This window comes from Silene latifolia, chromosome 11, assembly GCF_048544455.1.
Source record: "Silene latifolia isolate original U9 population chromosome 11, ASM4854445v1, whole genome shotgun sequence".
NCBI lineage: Eukaryota > Viridiplantae > Streptophyta > Magnoliopsida > Caryophyllales > Caryophyllaceae > Silene > Silene latifolia.
Genome location: NC_133536.1, coordinates 42865141 through 42886732, shown reverse-complemented (window position 1 = coordinate 42886732; position 21592 = coordinate 42865141). Strand labels below are relative to the sequence as shown.

General features: G+C 39.3%; 1 protein-coding gene across 1 annotated transcript; it reads right to left on the bottom strand.

Moving 5' to 3' along the window:
• Positions 1–3839: 3839 nt before the first annotated feature.
• LOC141611562 (benzyl alcohol O-benzoyltransferase-like) lies at positions 3840–21592 on the bottom strand. The gene is made up of 3 exons (XM_074430140.1): positions 21034–21592; positions 4835–5084; positions 3840–4512 (listed from the first exon to the last, which is right to left on the bottom strand). Exons 1-3 carry the CDS (start codon positions 21496–21498, stop codon positions 3938–3940), a joined length of 1290 nt encoding a protein of 429 aa, XP_074286241.1. The 5' UTR covers positions 21499–21592; the 3' UTR covers positions 3840–3937.

Below are 21592 nucleotides of genomic sequence, written 5' to 3'. Positions count from 1 at the left end.
TCGGTAATAGACCTGTTCTGCTTAAGATACTACTCGCTTTACCTTTTTCATTAAACTTCATATTGAATTTTCACTTTTAAGCCACATCTTTATCTGACTATCTGGTGCTGAGTATATTACCTTGTACGAGTAGTATATAGTAGTGCTTAGTGCTTGCTAAACAAGTGAGATGCTGACAACTACACATGAAAATGAAACATTAAATTTTTCCTGCAAATAGTACAAGCTTCTTTTATGATCACAGTAGACAACAAAGTTGCCTTTGACACATTACTGCAAAAGAGATGATCATTTGGCCGCTTACATCCTTGACAACATTACCGGCTTATATTATCTTTAATAGTCATTAGAGTTTCTACATTATGAATATTTACGTTTTACTTATTTTTAAAGTCAATTAGCTCAAAATGGGAGAGCATTGTGCAATGCACAAGATATGGGTTCGACTCTCATATTGGCTATGATGAAATACCAAATCTTTCTTTTACTCTAAGAATGAAAAATAGTGTAGGGTAATCCTATTTCCAATATGACATGTATGGTAGTAATAGTTTTGGTATATATGCTAGTCTTTGAAATGCTTGTATTGAACTTCTGATCGTTGGAAATCTATTCCACTGGCTCATTGCCATTGTTGTCGCTCGCTTGAGTCGTATCTGCTCGCTTGAGTTGTATCATGGTCTGCGCGCGATTGCCCGAATATGATTATGGCCTCCTAAATAATTGTACTGTATTGCTTGCATCATATCATTGGATTTGCGATTTAATAGGCTATATGGGACTCGAACCCATATCTTTGTGCAAAATTTGCACATTGCTCTACCATTGAGCTAATAGCCTTTAAAATACGCTAAATAAATACGAGTAGGAAATAAATGACATAAGTACCTTTGAAATGTTTCTCGCATATTAGTAAGATATGTAATAGATACACTAAAATGCCTTGTAGTTACATAAAAAGACCAGTAAATGCATTACATCTCCTCCACAGTCATTTACCTTATTTCATGTACATAGAACCTTATTTCATGCACATAGAACCTTTTCATGCCATAGAAAATTAACGTCTTTAACCAACAGTAATTAGTATCATATTATAACCAACTGATGCAGCTCAAGAACTTTTTAATGCACATAGAACCTTTTTTCATGCACATAGAATCTTATTTCATGCCCATATAAAATTATTGTCTTTAACCAACACTAATTAGTATCATAATATAACCAACTAATACAACTGAAGAAGTTCTTAATGCACATAAAACCTTATTTCATGCACATAGAACCTTATTTCATGCACATATGAAATTAACGTCCTTTACCAACAGTAATTAGTATCACAATATAAACAATCGACTCTTGAAAAACTTTTTAATGCACATAGAACCTTATTTCATGCACATAGAACCTTATTTCATGCACATATAAAATTAACGTCCTTTACCAACAAAAGAATTAGTATCACAATATAAACAACTGACGCTACTGAAAAACTTTTTAATGCACATAGAACCTTATTTCATGCACATAGAACCTTATTTCATGCACATATAAAATTAACGTCCTTTACCAACAGTAATTAGTATCACAATATAAACAACTGACGCTACTGAAAAACTTTTTAATGCACATAGAACCTTATTTCATGCACATAGAACCTTATTTCATGCACAAAGAAAATTAACGTCCTTTACCAACAGAAAGAAATAGCTTGCTTACTAGTATCATCATCTTCATCTGCCCATTTGTCCCAATCAACCTTCACATAGTGTGGAGGCTTTCCTCTTTCGGAAGATTATTCCACCATTTATTCTCTTCCTTCTTTAGAACACAAAAGATGCTCCTAACACCATAGTTGATTTTGCTTTCCTAGGGTAATGGAGAACATAATAAGTGAGACAACAAAATAAATACTCTAAACGAGAAACACAATTACAATTAGAAGGATGACAAAGAACAATAGCATGTACAATATCCTTTTGAGTCCATGACTTGTCTTTGTTTAAGTCAATTAACTCGAAAAATGAAGCTTGAAGATATTTTGAAATGATAGTGAATCTACACATTCATCTCCTAAATATTGACAAATTTTGAATGTTGTCTACAAATCATTCCCTCATAATAAGCTAGACCAATCAATCTCAGCCAACAGTTAACAAATCTGACTAGCTTTAGGAGTATCAAACTACCCACCAAATACTCTTCAACACAATCTAAAAAGCTATTCGAGCGAACGTAACATTAGAAAAACTAACGAAATACTTGGTAAGATAATATTAGGGTCACGCCAAGACAAAGTGAACAACCAAACTCGCATCTACATTGACTTAACAATAGGTAACTACCAAATACTCTACGGCCTATTAACGATTCACGACGTTTCAAGCGAGAGAATTAAACAAGAAAAATGAATTAGACATAAAAAGTTCGTAACATAATACTTGTATTTACGAGCATCATCAAGGATGAACAGACGAAACACACCTCTACATTGACTTTGTCACACAGATCTAGTTTTATTTCATTATCCATCAAGTGAGATCAATTCTTCTAAGGTATTTTTCTAAAAGGAACTCCATTTTTAAAGTTTTACGAGAACTTTATGGCATCTAGTTCTAGGTTTCTTTTTATGTCTTGTTGTAAAAAAATATGCCTGGTCTTGGCACTGATTCAAGAGAGACTGGATGCAATTGTTACGGCTACTGGATGCAATTTTTGTTCTTCCGAAGTGGTTTAAGTTATTCATTTGCGATGGAGATGATCGCAAGTTCTTGGAGATGCAAACCAGGACAAGTAAGAGAAACAAATCGGGGGCAAGGTATCATTTAAGTTCGGTTTCATACCTTGTGCAACGACATACCCGATAATCGTTTTTATCAATCAATTTTATAGTTTTTTTTTTACTGAATTTAGATTCTTATATAAAAGAGAATTACAAGAATTCTAGAGGTCTTTTTTACTTTGGGAACATTTGCCTAATTCATCTTATTGTTTTTTTTTTTTTTAATCGAATCGAACATTAGTTTTGGATTTTTAGCATCAAAGAACATCACGATCGAAATACTTTGTCCTCCCTTTCAGCCCATTTCACTTCAGGATGACGACTGGCACCAAGTATTGAAAATATTAAGAAGTACAAGATCGAACAAGACGCACATTGGGAAACGCCATAGTTAGCTCCGATAGACAATAGAAAAGCATTAAAAATTCATTATCAAGATGCTCGTTATGCACAATGTACTGGCTACCCGTAATGCCTAAACCACATAAATGAAGTCCACCCATCCACGAGAAAGCATATCTTTAAATGCAAACAAACAAGCTCTGCCAAGAACATAAATTACTACCAAAAAAATATTGAAGGGTTTGAGTTATTAACTCGCATCAAGCTTATTTAATTAACTCGCATATAGCAAGAACAAATTAGCGTAGAATCGAATTTGAGCAAATGGATTACCTTAATTTGTAGGAATGAAACTCAAGGTAATGGCGATTGAATCGGATTAGAGGAACAAAAATCCTATGATGAATGTGTTGAGATTTGAGAAGTGACGGAAATATGATTTGGTTAACGATGATCGGAGAGCACGAATTTAGGAAAGGATGACGGAGAGGGTGATGGTCGAAGAGAGAGAAGGAGAGATGAGTGAGAAAGTGAAATTAGGAAAATGAATGAGATTGAAGAGTTTGGGGGTGCGCGTAGGTTTCAAACAAAATAAAGTCTAATGTCGTCCGTAGTATTATTATTAGTAGTAGTGGTTAATGGATTCTCATTATACTTAGTGGTTTCATAGGATCCCAAATCTATATATATATATATATATATATATTTATATATATATTTTTTTTGATAAAAGTGCACAATATTTATCTTTATTTATACAATTAAAACCTTTGTACCAAAAAAAAAAAAAAAATACAATTCAAACTTTCATCTTCATAATGAAGAAGAAATGACAGCAGAGGATTTGGCATTAGCAACCGGATGAACCGAACCCTTTGTAAAAAATCCATTCAATTCCTTAACAAATGTATCCATAGCCAATTTAGGCAAACAAATAGGAACCATAATCCCATTCTCGCCCAACCAATTGTTTGCAGCCACATAACTGCTCTTAAATCCGGATACTGTATCATACCCGTTCTCAGCATTACCACCGTAAACAGGTAATCCCCACCCGAAATCGAACTGATTAAACTCGACCCAGGACACGTCGACGAGCAGGAGATCAGCTACTGATTTAATGTGTTCTTCAGTGACACCGGCATTTGCCTTCTTCACTAATTCTAAGGCGTACCCTAAGGAGTTAGCGGAGAGCTCCCCTGCAGTGGTTATGACGTTGGAATAAGCGATAGCATTGGCAGAAAACCTGAGGCGAACTAACTCGTTTGCGGCTAGATTGAGGGCGGTTGTTCGATTCTGCCATATGTATGATGTGAGCACCTCGAATTTTGATGCTGATCTCAAGTGAGCAGGTAGACAACGTCGAATGGTAGCCATTTCATTGGGCCCTGTTATTGACATTTGATTTGGAAGATGAGATAGCGACATTCCTAATAAAACCACCGTCAAGTAGATGCATGTCTATTTAACGTCTTTGGTATTATCGTATATAAAGATATCGACAGAGATAGTTTGTTGTATACATTCAATGGTCTTACTTGACTTCATTGTGTTAAAAATTTAGCTCGACACTTGTAAACATGTGAAATAGTACGTCCTATCGCTGAACAGAACACGTTCATTACATGAAAACTGTTAAGAGAATAAAAGCATTCTGGGTCCTCTAACCATCAGCTTAAACTTTTGGTTAGAAGCCTCACAGAAACGTACCAAAGAAAAATGACTTGTGAACCAAGTGATAAAGTTGAATATCCGTCCCGCCGTACTTGTGGTTCACGCAGGTGGGAACTCGGGCAATACGAAGGTGACACGGCAAGACATGTTTTATTAGGGGATACTCTGCTCCACGCCCTAGCATCGCCACGACATTCATAAATTGGAACAGGTCTCTTGCATCTGCCATAATAACGTGATTAACACGGAGTGCTAGTATGAATCCGCCACATTTTAGTCTTGTCACCTGTTTAGAGTTGAGAAAATATCCAGTTTCAGTTTGGCCCAATATGCTTGTACGACCAATTCCATCTAATTGGACCTATATATGATGATGGTGGGTCACGACCATGTTCCCATTTCCATACATTACATGTGCATATACTCTATATTATGGACTATATAATATACTCTCTCCCATCCAGACTAAAGGTTACAGTTGCTTTTTGGCACTATTTATGGTCGTAGGGAATCTTTGATATTATTCTTAATCTATAAGATAAAATATAGCCATGTGAGATCTTGTTTGATTTATAAATCATGAATCTTTATAAGAATATCAAATTTTTATAATTTTTAATAAAGTGTAACTAAAGATATGCGACGTTCAAAACGCGTGTCTAAACAAGTGTGATAAAGAATCAGAATCCCTTTGGTGCGGATGGGAGGAAGTATTAATCACATGTTTGACAACCTAGAATTGGAATTGAATTTTATAATTGACACATTTTGAATTGGAATCACTTAATTTCTTACCAATTCCAACCAAGTTAAAACTTAAGTCTCTCAAATCCCTACCATATTCTAGTTATTTCAAATCCATGATTATTTACGTTTTTTTTAATGCAAATTTCGCTCGCAATATTTTTATTTATAATATTTTTTCGGATTGCAAAAATATTTCATGAAAATATTTAATATTTCAAATTAAAAAATTACGATTACGTCGACCCATTTCCATCCCGCCCAATTCCAATTCCAATTCCATGGGTTACCCAAACGAACTTTTGGAATTGGATTTGGAATTGAATTCAAACATTTTGATTTCTACATTTGAAATCATGAAAATAAAATCAATTTCGCGTCTCTAAACACTACCTAAAGGATTATTTAATAGGAATAATCCAAATTATAGGTGCCCTTCTTATATTACTCGAAATTTTAACTTAATCCGATTTAATCCCTCCTATCCTCCTTTTCCAAATCAGACTTAGCTAATTTTTTTAATAGCTATATCAAGTAACTTATATACCTTCTTTATTTACCTCTTAGTTAATTCATTGTCTTTCTTCTCTGCTTACCCATCTCCTTCCGATATAGCCGGTAAAAAAAATTAACTAAGTCTGATTAAGGAATGGAGGAGAATAGGAGGGATTAAATTGAGTTGTATTGAAGTTTGGATTAATATAAGAAGGACACCTATAGTTCGGATTATTCCTGTGAAAATACTAAATTAAATTTATGGATACTACGATATTATGGCGTAGCATCTACGCCATCTAGAGCTGACAAGTCTGATCCGACCCGAATGACCCGGCCCGAACCCGAGCAAACCCGACCCGACCCGACCCGAGAATATTGCAACCCGAAACCAAAACCTACCCGACCCGATGATGACACGTAACCCGACATGACCCGATGACCAGTGACCCGAAACCGAACCAACCCGACCCGATGATGACTCGTAACCCGACTTGATCTGATGATCAGTGACCCGAACCCGACCCAGACCCGACCCGATATTGACCCGACCCGATACTGACCTGATTAAATTGATGAACCGATAATTATTAAGCTTAATATTGATCAAAATGAAAGTGATTTTGTAATTAGATTGTTATGTTTGACTTAATAATGAAGTAATTAAACCAAATAATGCTTAAAAACTAAATTTAATGGTCAAAAATTGAAGTAATGTGATAAAGTAATCGAACCCGATAATGAACCGACCCAAACCCGAAACATCATTTGACCCGAAATGACCCGGCCCGAGAATGACCCGAACCCGACTCGACCTGACCCGAAAGGGGTGGATGACCCGATATGACCGGACCCGACTTGACCCGACCCAAACCCGACCCGATTGACCCGATTGCCACCTCTAGTAGCATCCAAATATTGTATTATTGATATATACTCAACTCGTTCCGTTCCTTTATTATTTGTTTTCATTTTTCTTATTTGAGTGTTTAAGTCGTATTTTTACATATTTGTTTTTAATATGTGCAAGTTATTAACCTGTAGACAATGATTTCTACTTGCCGGTCAGTCGCCGTGGGGGAATCAATGCTTCGGACCGAAGCAAGAAACATTATGAAATGATATGGACTCAGGGAGGATTCCGTAGACGGTAGAAGATCCATCCTTAGTACTATAACTTAACTAAATGAGCGTCCCAATAAGCGAAACAACCTTTTTATCTATGAGCATCGCCTCGTCTCGCGTTAGGTAACCGTCCCAAGCATTCGATCCATTCTGGCCAACCCCTACAATCCACCGCTATGTTGCCTAAACATCTGTCTTGTCAATTCCTGGATGCAAATGGGGTGCATAGCACCTGCCCACCCCCCAGATATCGCAGATCTCCAAAATCCTGCCACGGGTCATCCATTGCTTCTTGATGTGGTTTCTCCGGGAATGGCACATGTTGTACCCATTTTTGGTCGTTCCACCGGAACTACAATTCCTGATGGACCTTATGTCTATCTTGCCTCAATTATGAAGGGTTTATTTGTTGAGCTAACTTCCAAGGACCTCTTAGTTGCGAGCTTCACGAACTCGGTAGTGGCTTTCAGAACTGCACTACGAATGAGGAAGGTGGGCGTGTTGATCAGTTGGGATCAAGTACCAGACTTGGGTCACAGGCAGATGCTAATGACTCTTTGCAAGTCCAATCGCAAGCTATAAAGAGCTACGTCTAGGACGAGAGCTAGACATGGTAGAGGACGCAGACAGTCCGAGAGCTTAAGCCGAGCCAATTAATTCTTACCTACTCCCTGCTGGCATGAATATTCTCTATTGGAATTGTCGTGGCATCGTTAGCGCTTCCTTTACTACTCACCTATCTTACCTTGTTAATGCTCACAAACCTGCCATTGTGATTCTCTCTAAAACTAGAGTCAGATCTCCCAACCCCCTTACCATCGTGCGTTCGCTCTCTTTTTACTCATTTGAGGTCCTGGATTTGATTGGTTTCAGCAGGTGGCATTATCATTCTTTGGAATGCGAGAGATGGAGCGGTTACTCTTCTCACCAAAGCCGATCAAGTTATCAATGTGGTGGTTCAGGTACCTTCTTCTAACTTTAATTTTTTGCTTTCCGCAATTTATGCGAGTCCTAATTTAGACTTCGTCGTAACCTTTGGACAAACTTTATTAACCTCTCCATCAATCAAATTATGCCTTGGATATGTATTGGGCACTTCAACGAAGTCACTTGTGCTTTTGAAAAGCTGGGAGGTCATGGTATTAAACTCAATAGAGCTGACCTTTACAAATCGACCCTTGATTCCTACAATTTAATTGATATTGGTTTCTCCATACCGAAATTCACTTAGATTAATAAGCATCACACCGCCCCTATTTTAGAGTGTCTTGATCGGGTTTGGGTCAATCAAATGTGGATGGACCATTATCAAAACTTCCATAACTATCACTTAATCCGTCTTTCTTCCGACCATTGCCCTATTATCCTCAAGTCCACTATTGAGTATTCCCCCTTAAGCAAGCCTTTCAAGTTTCATCCTTTCTAGCTTTGTGACCCAACTCTTACCCCCTTTATGTCTCGAACCTGGCCCACTCTTAGTGACACTGTCCTTGCCAAGCTTACACACTTAAGCTTCACTCTAACTGATTGGGCTTCTGTAACTTTTGGAAACATTTCAAAAAGAAAAAGAATCTTGATTACATCCAAAGAGAGATTTACTTTCACCATAGCCCCGCCTTCCTTCTCAATCTAAATGACTCTCTCACCTCCGAGCTCAATTGTATCTTGGACCTTGAACACCATTACTGGAAAGATAGGTCCCAGATTAATTGGTTAATTGACGGTGACCGCAGTACCTCCTTCTTTCAAAAGTCGGTGACCCTTTGTCGAAGCCTTATTGGTATTCCGATCTCTCTCTGACCAATGATGTAGGCCTGGTAATCTCAGGCCATGACGCTCTTAATTCCCACATCCCTCTATTTTTCACTAAACTCTTCGCCTCTGAGAAAGTGATTGTGAACTTTTCCCCACCCCTGCTTTACTTGGCCATCACTATCTTTATCATTCCTTCCGAAGAAGAAATCCGCCTTGCCCGCTTTTATCCTGGCTCTAAAGGCCCAGCAGGGCCTGACGGCTTTTAAGTTGGCTTCTTCAAAAGGTGATGGGACATTGTCAAGGCTGACATTATCCCCTTCATCCAAGAGGTCATAATCACTAAAGTTGTCCCTGCCTCAAATCAATAAGACTACTATAGCTCTCATCCCAAAATTTCCTTCCCCTCAAACCATTACTAACTTTCAGCCCATTATTGTCAACCGTCTTAAACTATACTGTAATACTCCGTATTTATGAGTCTTTGGGTACTCTATCGAGTAGGCCTTACTCTGTCGAGTAAGGGTGAGTTGCGTTTTAAAATAGTTTCTGACCTGTTGGGTACTCGATCGAGTAACTAAGATACTCGATCGAGTAAGGGGGCACTCGATCGAGTACCTTAGCTACTTGATCGAGTAAAGCGGTTCTGACGGGGATGTTTTGTCGGGTTTTGTTAAATGATGCGAGATAAGTATAAAAGGTTGTCCGTCACTTTTCTTAGTTTCTTTTATCTTTTCTAAAACCTAAGTGAGGAGAAAAGGAGTTACGTAGTTAAATCTGTCATCGCATCATTAGCAAATCCCGAGCTAGAGGTGTCGGATTTCATCGTTGGTTATACCGTTGAGATCCTTGCGTCGAGGGTAAGATCTATGTACCCTTTTTACTGTTTTTCTTTTAAGTTGGTTAAACCCTAATATGGGGATTTGGGGGTTTTGTGTAGATTGTGATTTGGTAGTGTTTATGTGTTTGTTTGATAGGAGGAGGTTTTGTAGAAGAGCCTTTTTGATACAATTTGTTGATACCGTCTCGATTGTTGTGCTTTCCGGTGCAGGATTTCTACTCGTATTAGTCCCATAATGGGATATTGGTTGATGTGTTGTGTTTGGTTGTTTGATATAGTAATTGTATTGTGATTGTGGTTGTGATCGTTGTCTATGGTTCGCGAGGCGTGGCCTCTACCGAGTGGGGTCACTTGCGGGAGTGGCTTCACGCCATAGTTTCGCCTTCTGTGGAACCCGCCACAGAAGGGATGTGCACATTAATGGACGGGGTTATCGCTCATTATGAGGAGCGGGGATTTGGTGGGTGCGGTGCGGTCCCCCATCGGCGGTCGGGTCCAGTGGACGTCGGTGATTGAGATTGTTGGGATTGGTGTGATTGTGTGTGTGTGGTTAAGTCGTCTGTTTATTTTATTGTTGATATATTGAGTTGTGTGATTAGTCGACCCCGTTTAAATGTTTTAAAAACGTGGTGATCCATTCGGGGGTGGTGAGCGGTTATTGAGCGGTATGGTATGACGCGTATGGGATAGCTGGGATGAGTCATCACGTGGCGTTAGAAGTCTTCATTTGTGTCGACGATGTTTTATAGCTTTAATAGTTTTAGCGAAGAGACCGTCTGAGAGTCTTGTATTTCTCTTTATCAGTTTGGTATTGCTATGTAATCACTTTAAACTTTATTTTCTTTTAAAGTTGTTTCGTTATTGTCTTATGAATATCATGCCTCGGGTAACCGAGATGGTGGCATCCTTATACCTGAGTGGTCCTGGTAAGGCACTTGGAGTATGGGGGTGTTACAAATGAAGTTGTTTAAACAGTGAACGTTGATTTTATGGATAGGTTAGTGACAAGTGTGAGCGATAGCATAATAAGAGAAGATCCATGGTAAGAAAGAGTGAGATGATATCGACATGAAATAATGGGATTTAAGTTTTGGCGGAATGAGAAGGTAATTGGAGCACTAAAGGGTTAGGTAGAAGTAATAAGGAGTTGAGATATTAAATGGAATTGTTGAGTATAAAGAGAAAAGAAGGATAAAAGTAAGCTGAGAAAATATTCACCGGAGTTATGTGATATAAAGGTAAGGAATCATCGAAATGTGTGATATTATCATGAGGATGTTAGTTAATAGTTATATGGGAGCTTCAGGACAACATGATTAATAATGAGTTTCGAGGAATTAAGGGAGTAGGAGTTGGTGGAGTATTTACACGATATGAGATTTTTGGTGGATAGTTAGATGACGATACAATTAAGATAGTATTGGGAATAATGTTGAGGTAATTTTGTTGATGGGTTTGATGTTCTTTATTTGGGGATGTTAACCAAAGATAGGAGAAAAACCGTGTTGTTTTGATACGAGTGTAAGAGGTTTGATATACGAGCAGTGGTGGTATTGTGGTGTTGTCACTAGTGGTTAAGGGTGATGATAGATAAGAAAGACAGCAATCCTAGAGAGGTTGATTTTACAAAGGCCGGATTGATATGTATGGTTGTAAAGGAGGTAAGATGTGGTTATACGAGGCGAGCGCTAGTGGTTGAATATTAATGATATGGCATGAGGTGATGGTTATGCGAATGGGAAAATATGTTATGAGGGGCATATGAGTTAAGCTCGGGCGACAGGTAACCTTTATCGAGTGGTAACTTACGTGATCAGGATTGACTAGTTGGATGTGATTATGGGTCTATGATGTGTATAAATGTTTGTGTGTGAGGTTCTGACCTCACGAGAAGCGGTATGGTGTGATAGTTATAAAGTTGTTATATGAATGTTTGTGATATATGTAGGGTAATGACGATCGATGGAATGAGGCTAAAAAGGTAATAATTTGATTGATTTGGCATGGCTAGTTATAATTTTATGTGTATTGATAACACATGCGTATTCCGTGAAATGGTAGAAATGATATTCATGAGGTTATTATCTGTTTAATTCATAAAATATGTTGCGTTGTGATTTAATAAAGTGGATTTGAGTAAGTTTTTCTTGCCTGAGAAGTTATGCTGAGTCAGTGTTTATGAGTTTGAGTAAGTTGTGATGTCTATCGGTGCGGTTGTGGTGCCTCGGGTGGTGATCCGGGCACGGTACTTCGTGTTGTGATGCGGGTATTTTCGCACTGCGGTGCGGTTGTTGGTGACGGTGTTGTGATGCCGTCACCGGTTGTGGTGGAGTAAGCGGGATGATTATGATACGAGTTTTCGAAAGTGCATACCAGTTATACATAGATTGTTGTTTTGTTTGATGTTGCTTCCTGTGAGTTTCAGTTTGTACAGGTAGACAGTTGTTTTGTTATCGATATTTCTTACCAGTTAAGTTTTGTAATGAGGGTAGAGTATGATATGAAAGAGAGTTGTACATGTTTTCGTTGTTGTCATGATATAGTGACAGTCTGTTGATGGGACACAATTGTGAGAAATTATTCTGATAATTTTGATCTTGTTTTAAGATGAGGCATCGGTAGTCATAGTCATGGCAAGTGATTCGTAGAACATGTGTGGTAATGATCTGATATATGCAGGTAGTTCATAATCCTTTGTTGAGACAGTGAGTGTAGGGTGTTAAATAATAAGTGTCGTGTTAAGTTATGTATAAGTCTTGCAGTAATGAAAGAAAGGAACTTGAGGATCTAGTGTGAGTGTACGTAACAAGTGTAGATCGTGAGTTATGCTTTTGCCGATAAGCGTTTTAGATAGTTTATATAGAGAGGTGTGTCATGTTGCGGTAATAGGGAACAAGTGAAGTTTTGGGTTAAGCTAAGGATTTTGTGGTATAGGTTAGGTGGTGTGACGAGTGAAGTGAAGTATGAGAGTTGTTTAAGTAAGAGAGCCTTGGATATGTCCATGGCGAGTGTTTAGATTATAGGTGGTTATCTTTGACATGCGATGGTGATGAGGATAATGAAAAGATATATCTAGGATTTAGTATTAGCGAGTTACGCGGACGTAACATTTATCTTAAGAGAAGTAGGATGCGATAAAAGAGATTTTGATGGGTGTGCATATGGTAATATATTTGGAAGTTTGAATCTTGATGTCGAATAAAAGGTTGATTCGTGTTGTGGTTAATTTTGTTAAAGGTCATGACCGTGCTTGTAGTAGTTCGATGTTTAGGAGTGTGATAATATTTCACCGGTGTTGTGATTGGATGATGATGTTTATGAGTGTTAGTAAACTTCGAGGACGAAGTTCCTTTTAAGGGTGGTAGAATGTAACATTTTGTTTGATGTCTATGAGTGTCTTGATTTTGGATTTGATAGTGGATGATACTATGGAGCTAGCAGCGTTAGAGGATAGTAGTTGGTGGTGTTCGGAGTTGGTGTCGAGAGAGAATATGATGTAGTTGATACGATATCGTGAGACATGTTGTGGAGTTAAGTATAGTTGGTGGAGTTGGTGTTAAGCGTTCATGGTTTCATGTTTGGTCGGTTGGGGTTTTGTTTTGAGTTCTTAGTTGGTTGTTGTGTCTTGATCGAGTTAGTATGTTTGTTTTTGAGTATGGGTTGAACTTCGGGGACGAAGTTCTTTTTAAGGAGGGAAGACTGTAATACTCCGTATTTATGAGTCTTTGGGTACTCTATCGAGTAGGCCTTACTCTGTCGAGTAAGGGTGAGTTGCGTTTTAAAATAGTTTCTGACCTGTTGGGTACTCGATCGAGTAACTAAGATACTCGATCGAGTAAGGGGGCACTCGATCGAGTACCTTAGCTACTCGATCGAGTAGCCGGTTTACGGGGGATGTTTTGTCGGGTTTTGTTAAATGATGCGAGATAAGTATAAAAGGTTGTCCGTCACTTTTCTTAGTTTCTTTTATCTTTTCTAAAACCTAAGTGAGGAGAAAAGGAGTTACGTAGTTCGTCTGTCATCGCATCATTAGCAAATCCCGGAGCTAGAGGTGTCGGATTTCATCGTTGGTTATACCGTTGAGATCCTTGCGTCGAGGGTAAGATCTATGTACCCTTTTTACTGTTTTTCCTTTAAGTTGGTTAAACCCTAATATGGGGATTTGGGGGTTTTGTGTAGATTGTGATTTGGTAGTGTTTATGTGTTTGTTTGATAGGAGGAGGTTTTGTAGAAGAGCCTTTTTGATACAGCTGTTGATACCGTCTGACTGTTGTGCTTTCCAGGTAGGATTTCCTACTCAGTATTAGTCCCATAATGGGATATTGGTTGATGTGTTGTGTTTGGTTGTTTGATATAGTAATTGTATTGTGATTGTGGTTGTGATCGTTGTCTATGGTTCGCGAGGCGTGGCCTCTACCGAGTGGGGTCACTTGCGGGAGTGGCTTCACGCCCCTAGTTTCGCTATTCCGTGGAACCCGCCACGAAGGGATGTGCACATTAATGGACGGGGTTATCGCTCATTATGAGGAGCGGGGATTTGGTGGGTACGGCTGCGGTTCCTCATCGGTGGCGGTGGTCCAGTGGACGATCGGTGATTGAGATTGTTGGGATTGGTGTGATTGTGTGTGTGTGTGACGGTTAAGTCATCTGTTTATTTTATTGTTGATATATTGAGTTGTGTGATTAGTCGACCCCGTTTAAATGTTTTAAAAAGCGTGGTGATTCATTCGGGGGTGGTGAGCGATTATTGAGCGGTATGGTATGACGCGTATGGGATAGCCGGGATGAGTCATCACGTGGCGATTAGAAGTCTTCTTCGTGTCGACGATGTTTTATAGCTTTAATAGTTTTAGCAGTAGACCGTCTGAGAGTCTTGTATTTCTCTTTATCAGTTTGGTATTGCTATGTAATCACTTTAAACTTTATTTTCTTTTAAAGTTGTTTCGTTATTGTCTTATGAATATCATGCCTCGGGTAACCGAGATGGTGGCATCCTTATACCTGAGTGGTCCTGGTAAGTCACTTGGAGTATGGGGGTGTTACATATACATACATAATATCATCTCACTCAACTAGGGCAGCTCTATCCCTGGGAGGGGAACCGATACTAATTTCACTATTGCATCGGAGACCCTTCACTCCATGCACTCCTCCAAAAGCAAGGTTGGCTGGTTCGCCCTCAAGCTCAACCTCAAGAAAGCCTTCGATCGTCTTGAATAAGACTTCATTAGAACCTGCCTTATCTCTATCAATATTGATCCTAATGCCATTGCTCTGATTATGAGCTACATCTCCACTATTTCCGCTCATGTGAATCTTAATGGGTCGCCGTTGACTACATTCCTCCCTTCTAGAGAGATTAGACAAGGAGACTCTCTCTCTCCGTACATCTTCATCATCCACATCTTCATCAATCCTGTTGTGATAATGAGTGGATGCCTTCCTCCCTCGGGAAAGGTGGAACCTCTTTCTCCTATCGCCTCTTTGCTGATGACATCTTTGTCTTTGGCAGATCTTTGAAAAAAAATCTTTGTGCTCTTCAAGACATGATTCTCTCCTTTTGCTCTTCTTCGGGACAAAAAATCAAACGCCTTAAGAGAAAAATCATTTTCTCTAAAAAGACTCACCTTGACGATATCACCTTTTTTGAAAATGCTCTTGGTATAAAGAGAGCAAAGAGCTTGGGTACTTATTTGGATTTTCCTCTCCTTGGGAAAAAACCCAAGAGAGCTGACCTTATTTCATCATTGATAACATCCATTCAAAACTCGCCACATGGAAATCTTGCGTCTTGTTTAGGGCCGAGAGGTTGTGTTTAATTAAATCCACCATTAATGCCATCATTTCCCATGCCATACAATGCATCTGTCTCCCATTTTCTATTCTTCTAGATATCGATAAAATCACTAGGAACTTCCTTTGGACTAGCCATTCGCCTAATAAGCTTCACCTAGCCAACTAGGACATGGTCACTCACCTTCTCCCACTTGGCGGACTTGGGATTAAGGTTGCCAAACCACTTACTGACACCTTCTCGACAAAATAATATTGGAAGCTTCTCGCGGACAACTCGTTCTTTGCTTTTAGAGCTGTCCAGAGCAAATACCTTACTCCCCCCTTTCCTTTAGAAACGACTCCCAGATTTGGAAAAACCTAAGGAATGGGTGGCCCATCCTTAGGAACCATCTTACAAGGTTCACTGGTGATAGATCCTCTATTTAGTTGTGGGATGACATGTGGTTTAGCCTTGGACCCCTTATAAGTGTCATCTCTGGCCCTCTTAGTCTCCACTCCTCTACAGCCAAACTTTGCTTAATCATTGTCGATGGAAGGTGGTCGATCGACGCCTTTGATTTTGTACTTTCGGAGCCTATATACTATGAAATTATCTCTGTTTCCATCCCATCATCCCCTCGACCAAATGTTTTCACCACCTCTCTTGCTCCTAAAAACAAGTTCTCTTTAGAGGCCTATCACTCTCTCTTTGACCATATCCCCAACTTACCCCGCTTTTCCGTTGACTTGATATAGCTGTGGGATGTCACCTCACAACCAAAAATTAAGTTGTTTATTTGGTTAGTGTGGTCGGTCAAAATCCCACACAAAGTTTCCCTCTTTCACAAGAACATCTTACCCTCTTAATCTTGCTCCCTGTTCTTAAACCCTTCCCTTCCTGAATCCTCACTTCATGTACTTCGTGACTGTAGTTTTGCTTATAGTGTGTTGTCCATTGTTAATGCCAGTCAATCTTTCTATACTTCCGACCTTAAGTAGTGGATCTTTCATAATTATACCTCCACTAACCCCACCTGGATTACTTTATTCTCTTTCCTCATTTGGCGCCTCTGGTAGAGGTGATGTGACCTAACCCTCTCCTTTACTACCCCCTTTTACCCCCGCCAGTTAGGTGACTCGGTGTCTACCCAAGCCTCGGCCTGGGTGTGCGCCATTGACTGCGTCTCACTCACCCCCCCTCCCTCATTTTCCTCCCCACACGTGGCCTCTTACTACCCTAGTAGCTGGGCTCCCCCACCGCTTGGTTGGTTAAAGACCAACGTTGATGCGACTTTCTCCTCTCCCTCTTCTTGTGCTAGTTTGGTGTGTCACTAGAGATAGTTTTGGTTCTTGGGTTACTAGTTGGTCTACCCGTTTGTTTGCACCTAACCCTTTTTGTAAAGTGCTCGCTATTAGGGAGGGTTTGCGACAATCTTGTCTTTATGTGAATAACTTCTTGGTTGCTTCCGACTGTATTACTGCCATGAATTCTATTATAAGGACGCACGCCCCGTGTGGTAACTTTTCTAGCATAATTCTCGAGTGTAAGGACCTTTTGAAGGACTAACCCCGTTTGAAGCTTGTGTTTGAGAGAAGATCGGCCAACTGCGTCGCGGATGCCATTGCCTACTTTTCCGTTTTGGACTCGAGCATGCTTAATGGATGTTTTGAGTGGGATGTCGCCCCACCTTTTGTAATTGAACTTTGTACTAGAGACTTTGTATTGACAAGTACGCCATTGCTCCTCGACCCGCTCCCTTGATGTAAACGACTATTTTGAAAGCTCAATTATATAGTTAAATTTAGGATAAGTTCAATGTAAATTCTTGTTTCAGATGGCCACTTTTCGTCTGAAACTTCAGACGAGAATATGTGACTATTTTATGGTTAAATGTAACCACAATGGTACATTTAGTGTTACAGCCAATGATAACTTATTTTTCAAAAGTGGTCACATTTGGCTGTAAAATGGTTACAAAATCAAGTGTTATTGCTTCAGACCAAAATAACCCGTCTGAGTAAAACCAACTGTAAGTTCAATTCAATGGCGTATACAGAGACGTCATTTTTAGAGGGAGTGTGTAGTACGACAAGTGCTGAAGTGCACTAGCAAATGTAAGGGTTATTTCATAGGAATAATTCATCCTATGGGTGGCCTGCTTAAATTACTCCATCCTTTAAGTAATCCGAATTTAATTCCTCATTCTTTCCCATAACACACTAGAGTGACTGGCAACCTAAACAACAAGTTACCCTTATGATTTTAAGGGTTAAGACACCTTAATTCTTACCCTAATTCCAAAAAAAAACTCCTAATTCATCTCTTCTTCCTCCGTTTATTACTCCTCCGTCGACCATCGGCGGTCCTCCCTTCGACCACCACTCCTCATGCGGTCACTCCTCGGCGTTGACTCTATCCGACCACCAGCGCAGCTGTTCACTTTCCCACGCGTCAATTCACCATAAACCTACCAGACCACCATTAAACTTCACCAACTTCACTCTTTATTCTTCGTTCACCACACAGCAGTGTTTGCCGTGGATCGAGTGGGTAAGATCTGGGAGTTAAATGAAAAGGGAGGAAAAGGTGACCTTCTAAAACAGGTAAAAAAATTAAGTGAGTTTTGTTCTGGAAGGAAGGGGGGATCCGAGGGATTAAATTCAAACTACTTAAATGATGGATTAATTTAAGCAGACCATCTTTAAAATGGATTATTCTTATGAAATAACCTTAAATGTAAAGAGTAAATAAACTTTGGTGGATAAATTATCATGTTGACGAATTTGGTACAAACTTTGGTGGATAAATTATCATTTTTAGAGGGAGTGGTTTTGTGGAAATAAACTCTTGAAATGCAAATGTGTTAAGTTCAAACTCACTCGATTGATTCACTTTGTAAATATTATTTTACCATGTTAGAATTTTAATTAGATTTTACTCTTTTTAAAATTCACTTTTTTAAAACTATTATCTTTAATTTTTAATTAGATTTTTAATTACTCCTTTAAATTGCATTTTTACCTAAAATTGTTTCAACATTCAACTTAAGTGACTTATTTCGTCTTTTTTTGAACTCTCCCTATATTTGTCTACATAGTTATACCTTTCAAAGTATAAATTGGTTAAGATACAAACGGAATAAGTTAAAAAGCAGACGAAATAAATCACTTATGTTGGAGTCATGAAGCAGTTTTAGGTAAAATTTAACTTAAGGGAGTAATTTTAGGAAAAAACATTTCAAAAAGGAGTAATTTTAAAAAAGTGGATTTTTAAAAGAGAGTAAAATCTAATTAACTCTTTCACTTAGAGACTTGCTAAACTCCGCTCACCAATTTACTCAATCCCGCGCATTTTCCCCTTTTATTCCGGTATACCCCTTTCATCGTCACCCTCCCCCACCACCAGCCCCTTGTCGCCGACCACCTCACCACACCCTTATCTCCGAGCCGACGCCGCCATAACATCCTACACTCAAACGCCACATAACCGCGATGTTGATTTGATTGTCAGGAATGGGATAATTTACTAACCCGCAGCCCCATACCACCACCGATTGCGGGTACTGGGAAGGGGAGTTGGGTCGTCGCGCAGAGGTTGGGGACGGGGGTGCGTTCGATGACAAGACGACGACAGTTGGGCCCACAGACCACCGGTGACGACTCGAGCGCATATACCATCGGTTCAACACGCGATAATGAATTGAGGACGGGGTTAGGTAGATGTGCGGGAGGGCTGCTGGGAGGCGTGGTTAGGGTGATGAAGGGGTCGGGGGAAGGAGACGGTAGTTTAGGATTTCCTATTTTTATTTTTTTTACTTTTTTAAAGAGAAAGGGTAGGATTGGAAAAAATTGACAAAATGCATAGGATATAGTAAAAGTTTTTGTGCGATTTAGCAATTACATTTAATTATTTTCATGCTTATTTCAGAGTAGAATTTTAAAAGTTTGATCCTAAAAATCATACAAAATCTTGTGTAGATTATTTTGAGATGGAGAGAGTATTTGTTATAAAGTGAGAATATCATTAAAAAACGGAGGGTACAAACTACGGAGTATTTTTTAAAAGGCCTCTAAATCTGGAGTCCACCTACCATTTGCCTTTTTCTAGTTGGCTCTTTGGTGTCCTTGTTCATTGATTTCAAACCTTGAACATTCTTACCGTAGAAGTTTATGAACTTTAGTTTAATCATGTATGTCCTGACTTCAAATTATTTGTTTATAGTTTATATTATTTATGAGAGATATTTTAATAAAAGGTAAATAAATAATTTAGACGTAGTGAGTAGGGATGACAGTGAGTCGGGACCCGACCCAGACCCTGAGGGTCGGACCCTAATGGGTCGGGTATGGGTCTCATTTTTCAGGCCCAATCGGTATGAGCCGGGTATGGGTCTTAAAAAAATATTTCGGGACCGGGTCTGGGTCTAAGTTATGAGACCCATACCCGACCCTTAGACCCTTTATTAAAAAAAAAAAAATCACAACTTCTCCAAATTCATACTGGAAGACCGTACAAACCAAAGCAACTAAAGTCTCTTCCTCTTCCCTCATCCCATAAAGTGATAAAACTCAACCAAACTCTTACCACCGCTCCACCACTGACACAAGGAAACCACCACCACCACAGCATTGATACACCAGTGTACACCACAGGCAACCATCTTTCTAATAGGCGGCGACCGGCAACCACTATTAACGGCAGCCACCGACGGTCAGATGGAGACGGCTATCAAGTACGGTATTGATTTTAGGGTTCCGAGTTTGATTCTTTCACATGTATTTGGAGGTAAAATTAATTTAGGTCTTCTTTGTCTTTCTTAATCTCTTTGGTACGTGTATTGGATTTGGCAGTGTACAGAAGAGATTAATAAACTCATAATGTTAAAGTAGTATGATTTTTTTTAATATTATAGACCTCATAACTGTTAATTCTGCTATTAAAGTGACTGAAACTCGGACCCGCAGGTAGAGCCAGACCCGACCCTTACCCATAGGGTCCGGGTATGGGTCCTCAAATTTTAGACCCTTGCGGGTTGGATCAGGTACGGGTCCAAAGGGAAAATCTCGGGTCCGTGTCCGGGTTTGGGTGAACCCGACCCAGACCCTATCCATTGTCATCCCTAACTAGTGAGTAGTAAAAAAAGAACACAAATACACCCTTACGCCCATATTCTAGAACTGCCACTAGGCGTATGAAGTACTCGGTAGAAACGAGTGTTAGACCAGGTCTTTAGACTTCATATGCTATTTACCACATAATTACATAAATGGATATTAATTCAAATTGCGTAACTTAAATGATTGACACTTGAGGAGAATGGATGTTTGTTAGTAGTTTAGAAAGTAGAGGTAGTATAAACATAAACTAATACTCCGTCCGACCGTCCTATGCCACAAATTATTTACGTTTTATTAGAATACTTATAATAAAAGAATAAAAAATGTAAATAATCCATTTGAAGTAAAACAAAAATAAAACAAAGTATATGTACATCACGTGTACCTGAAGCAGAAGCAAAGGGCAATCAAATAAACCACAAGAGCCAGGAACAAGTTCCTCCAAGCAGAGTAATGTAGGACAAACTGGGTCACCAATTTCCTCAAGAGTGACATCTGCATCCGCCTCGATGAAAATAATCCCTTCTCCGTTGCATTCCACCACCACTTTCTTCTCGCTATGGGTTCTTAACCGCCCCGCTAAGGGGTAGTACAACACCAATGCCTTGGCCATCGCTTCTTTTACCATTTTTGCCGGGTCCTTTCCTCTTAGTGCAACGCCACCGGTATGCTCATCGTTCCCATAGACTAAAATTACTGGGGTGTGGAGCTGATGGATTTCATGTTCATTGATTGCTGATAGTACCTTGTATTCATAGGGAGTTGCCCGAGCTGGCGGAACCAGCTTGGGCACTTCTCTTGTGACCTTAAACTTTAGGCTTGTGTTGGCGACCGTCGTAACTTCTGCCATTTTGTGTCGTTTTCGAACTTTAATTTCTTAGTTGGAGTGGCTGTAATTTGCATGTGAGTAAAAGTGACTTGATTTGTGCCAGCAATTAAATTGA

What these genes read in the sequence shown, in the direction of transcription:
- LOC141611562 (XM_074430140.1), bottom strand. Translation starts at nt 21,498, where the DNA reads ATGGCAGAAGTTACGACGGTCGCCAACACAAGCCTAAAGTTTAAGGTC. An exon ending in GCCCTTTGCTTCTGCTTCAG is followed by an intron (nt 5,085 to 21,033) that starts GTACACGTGATG and finishes AACTCTAAACAG; the next exon opens with GTGACAAGACTAAAATGTGG. An exon ending in TCACAAGTCATTTTTCTTTG is followed by an intron (nt 4,513 to 4,834) that starts GTACGTTTCTGT and finishes TGTCAATAACAG; the next exon opens with GGCCCAATGAAATGGCTACC.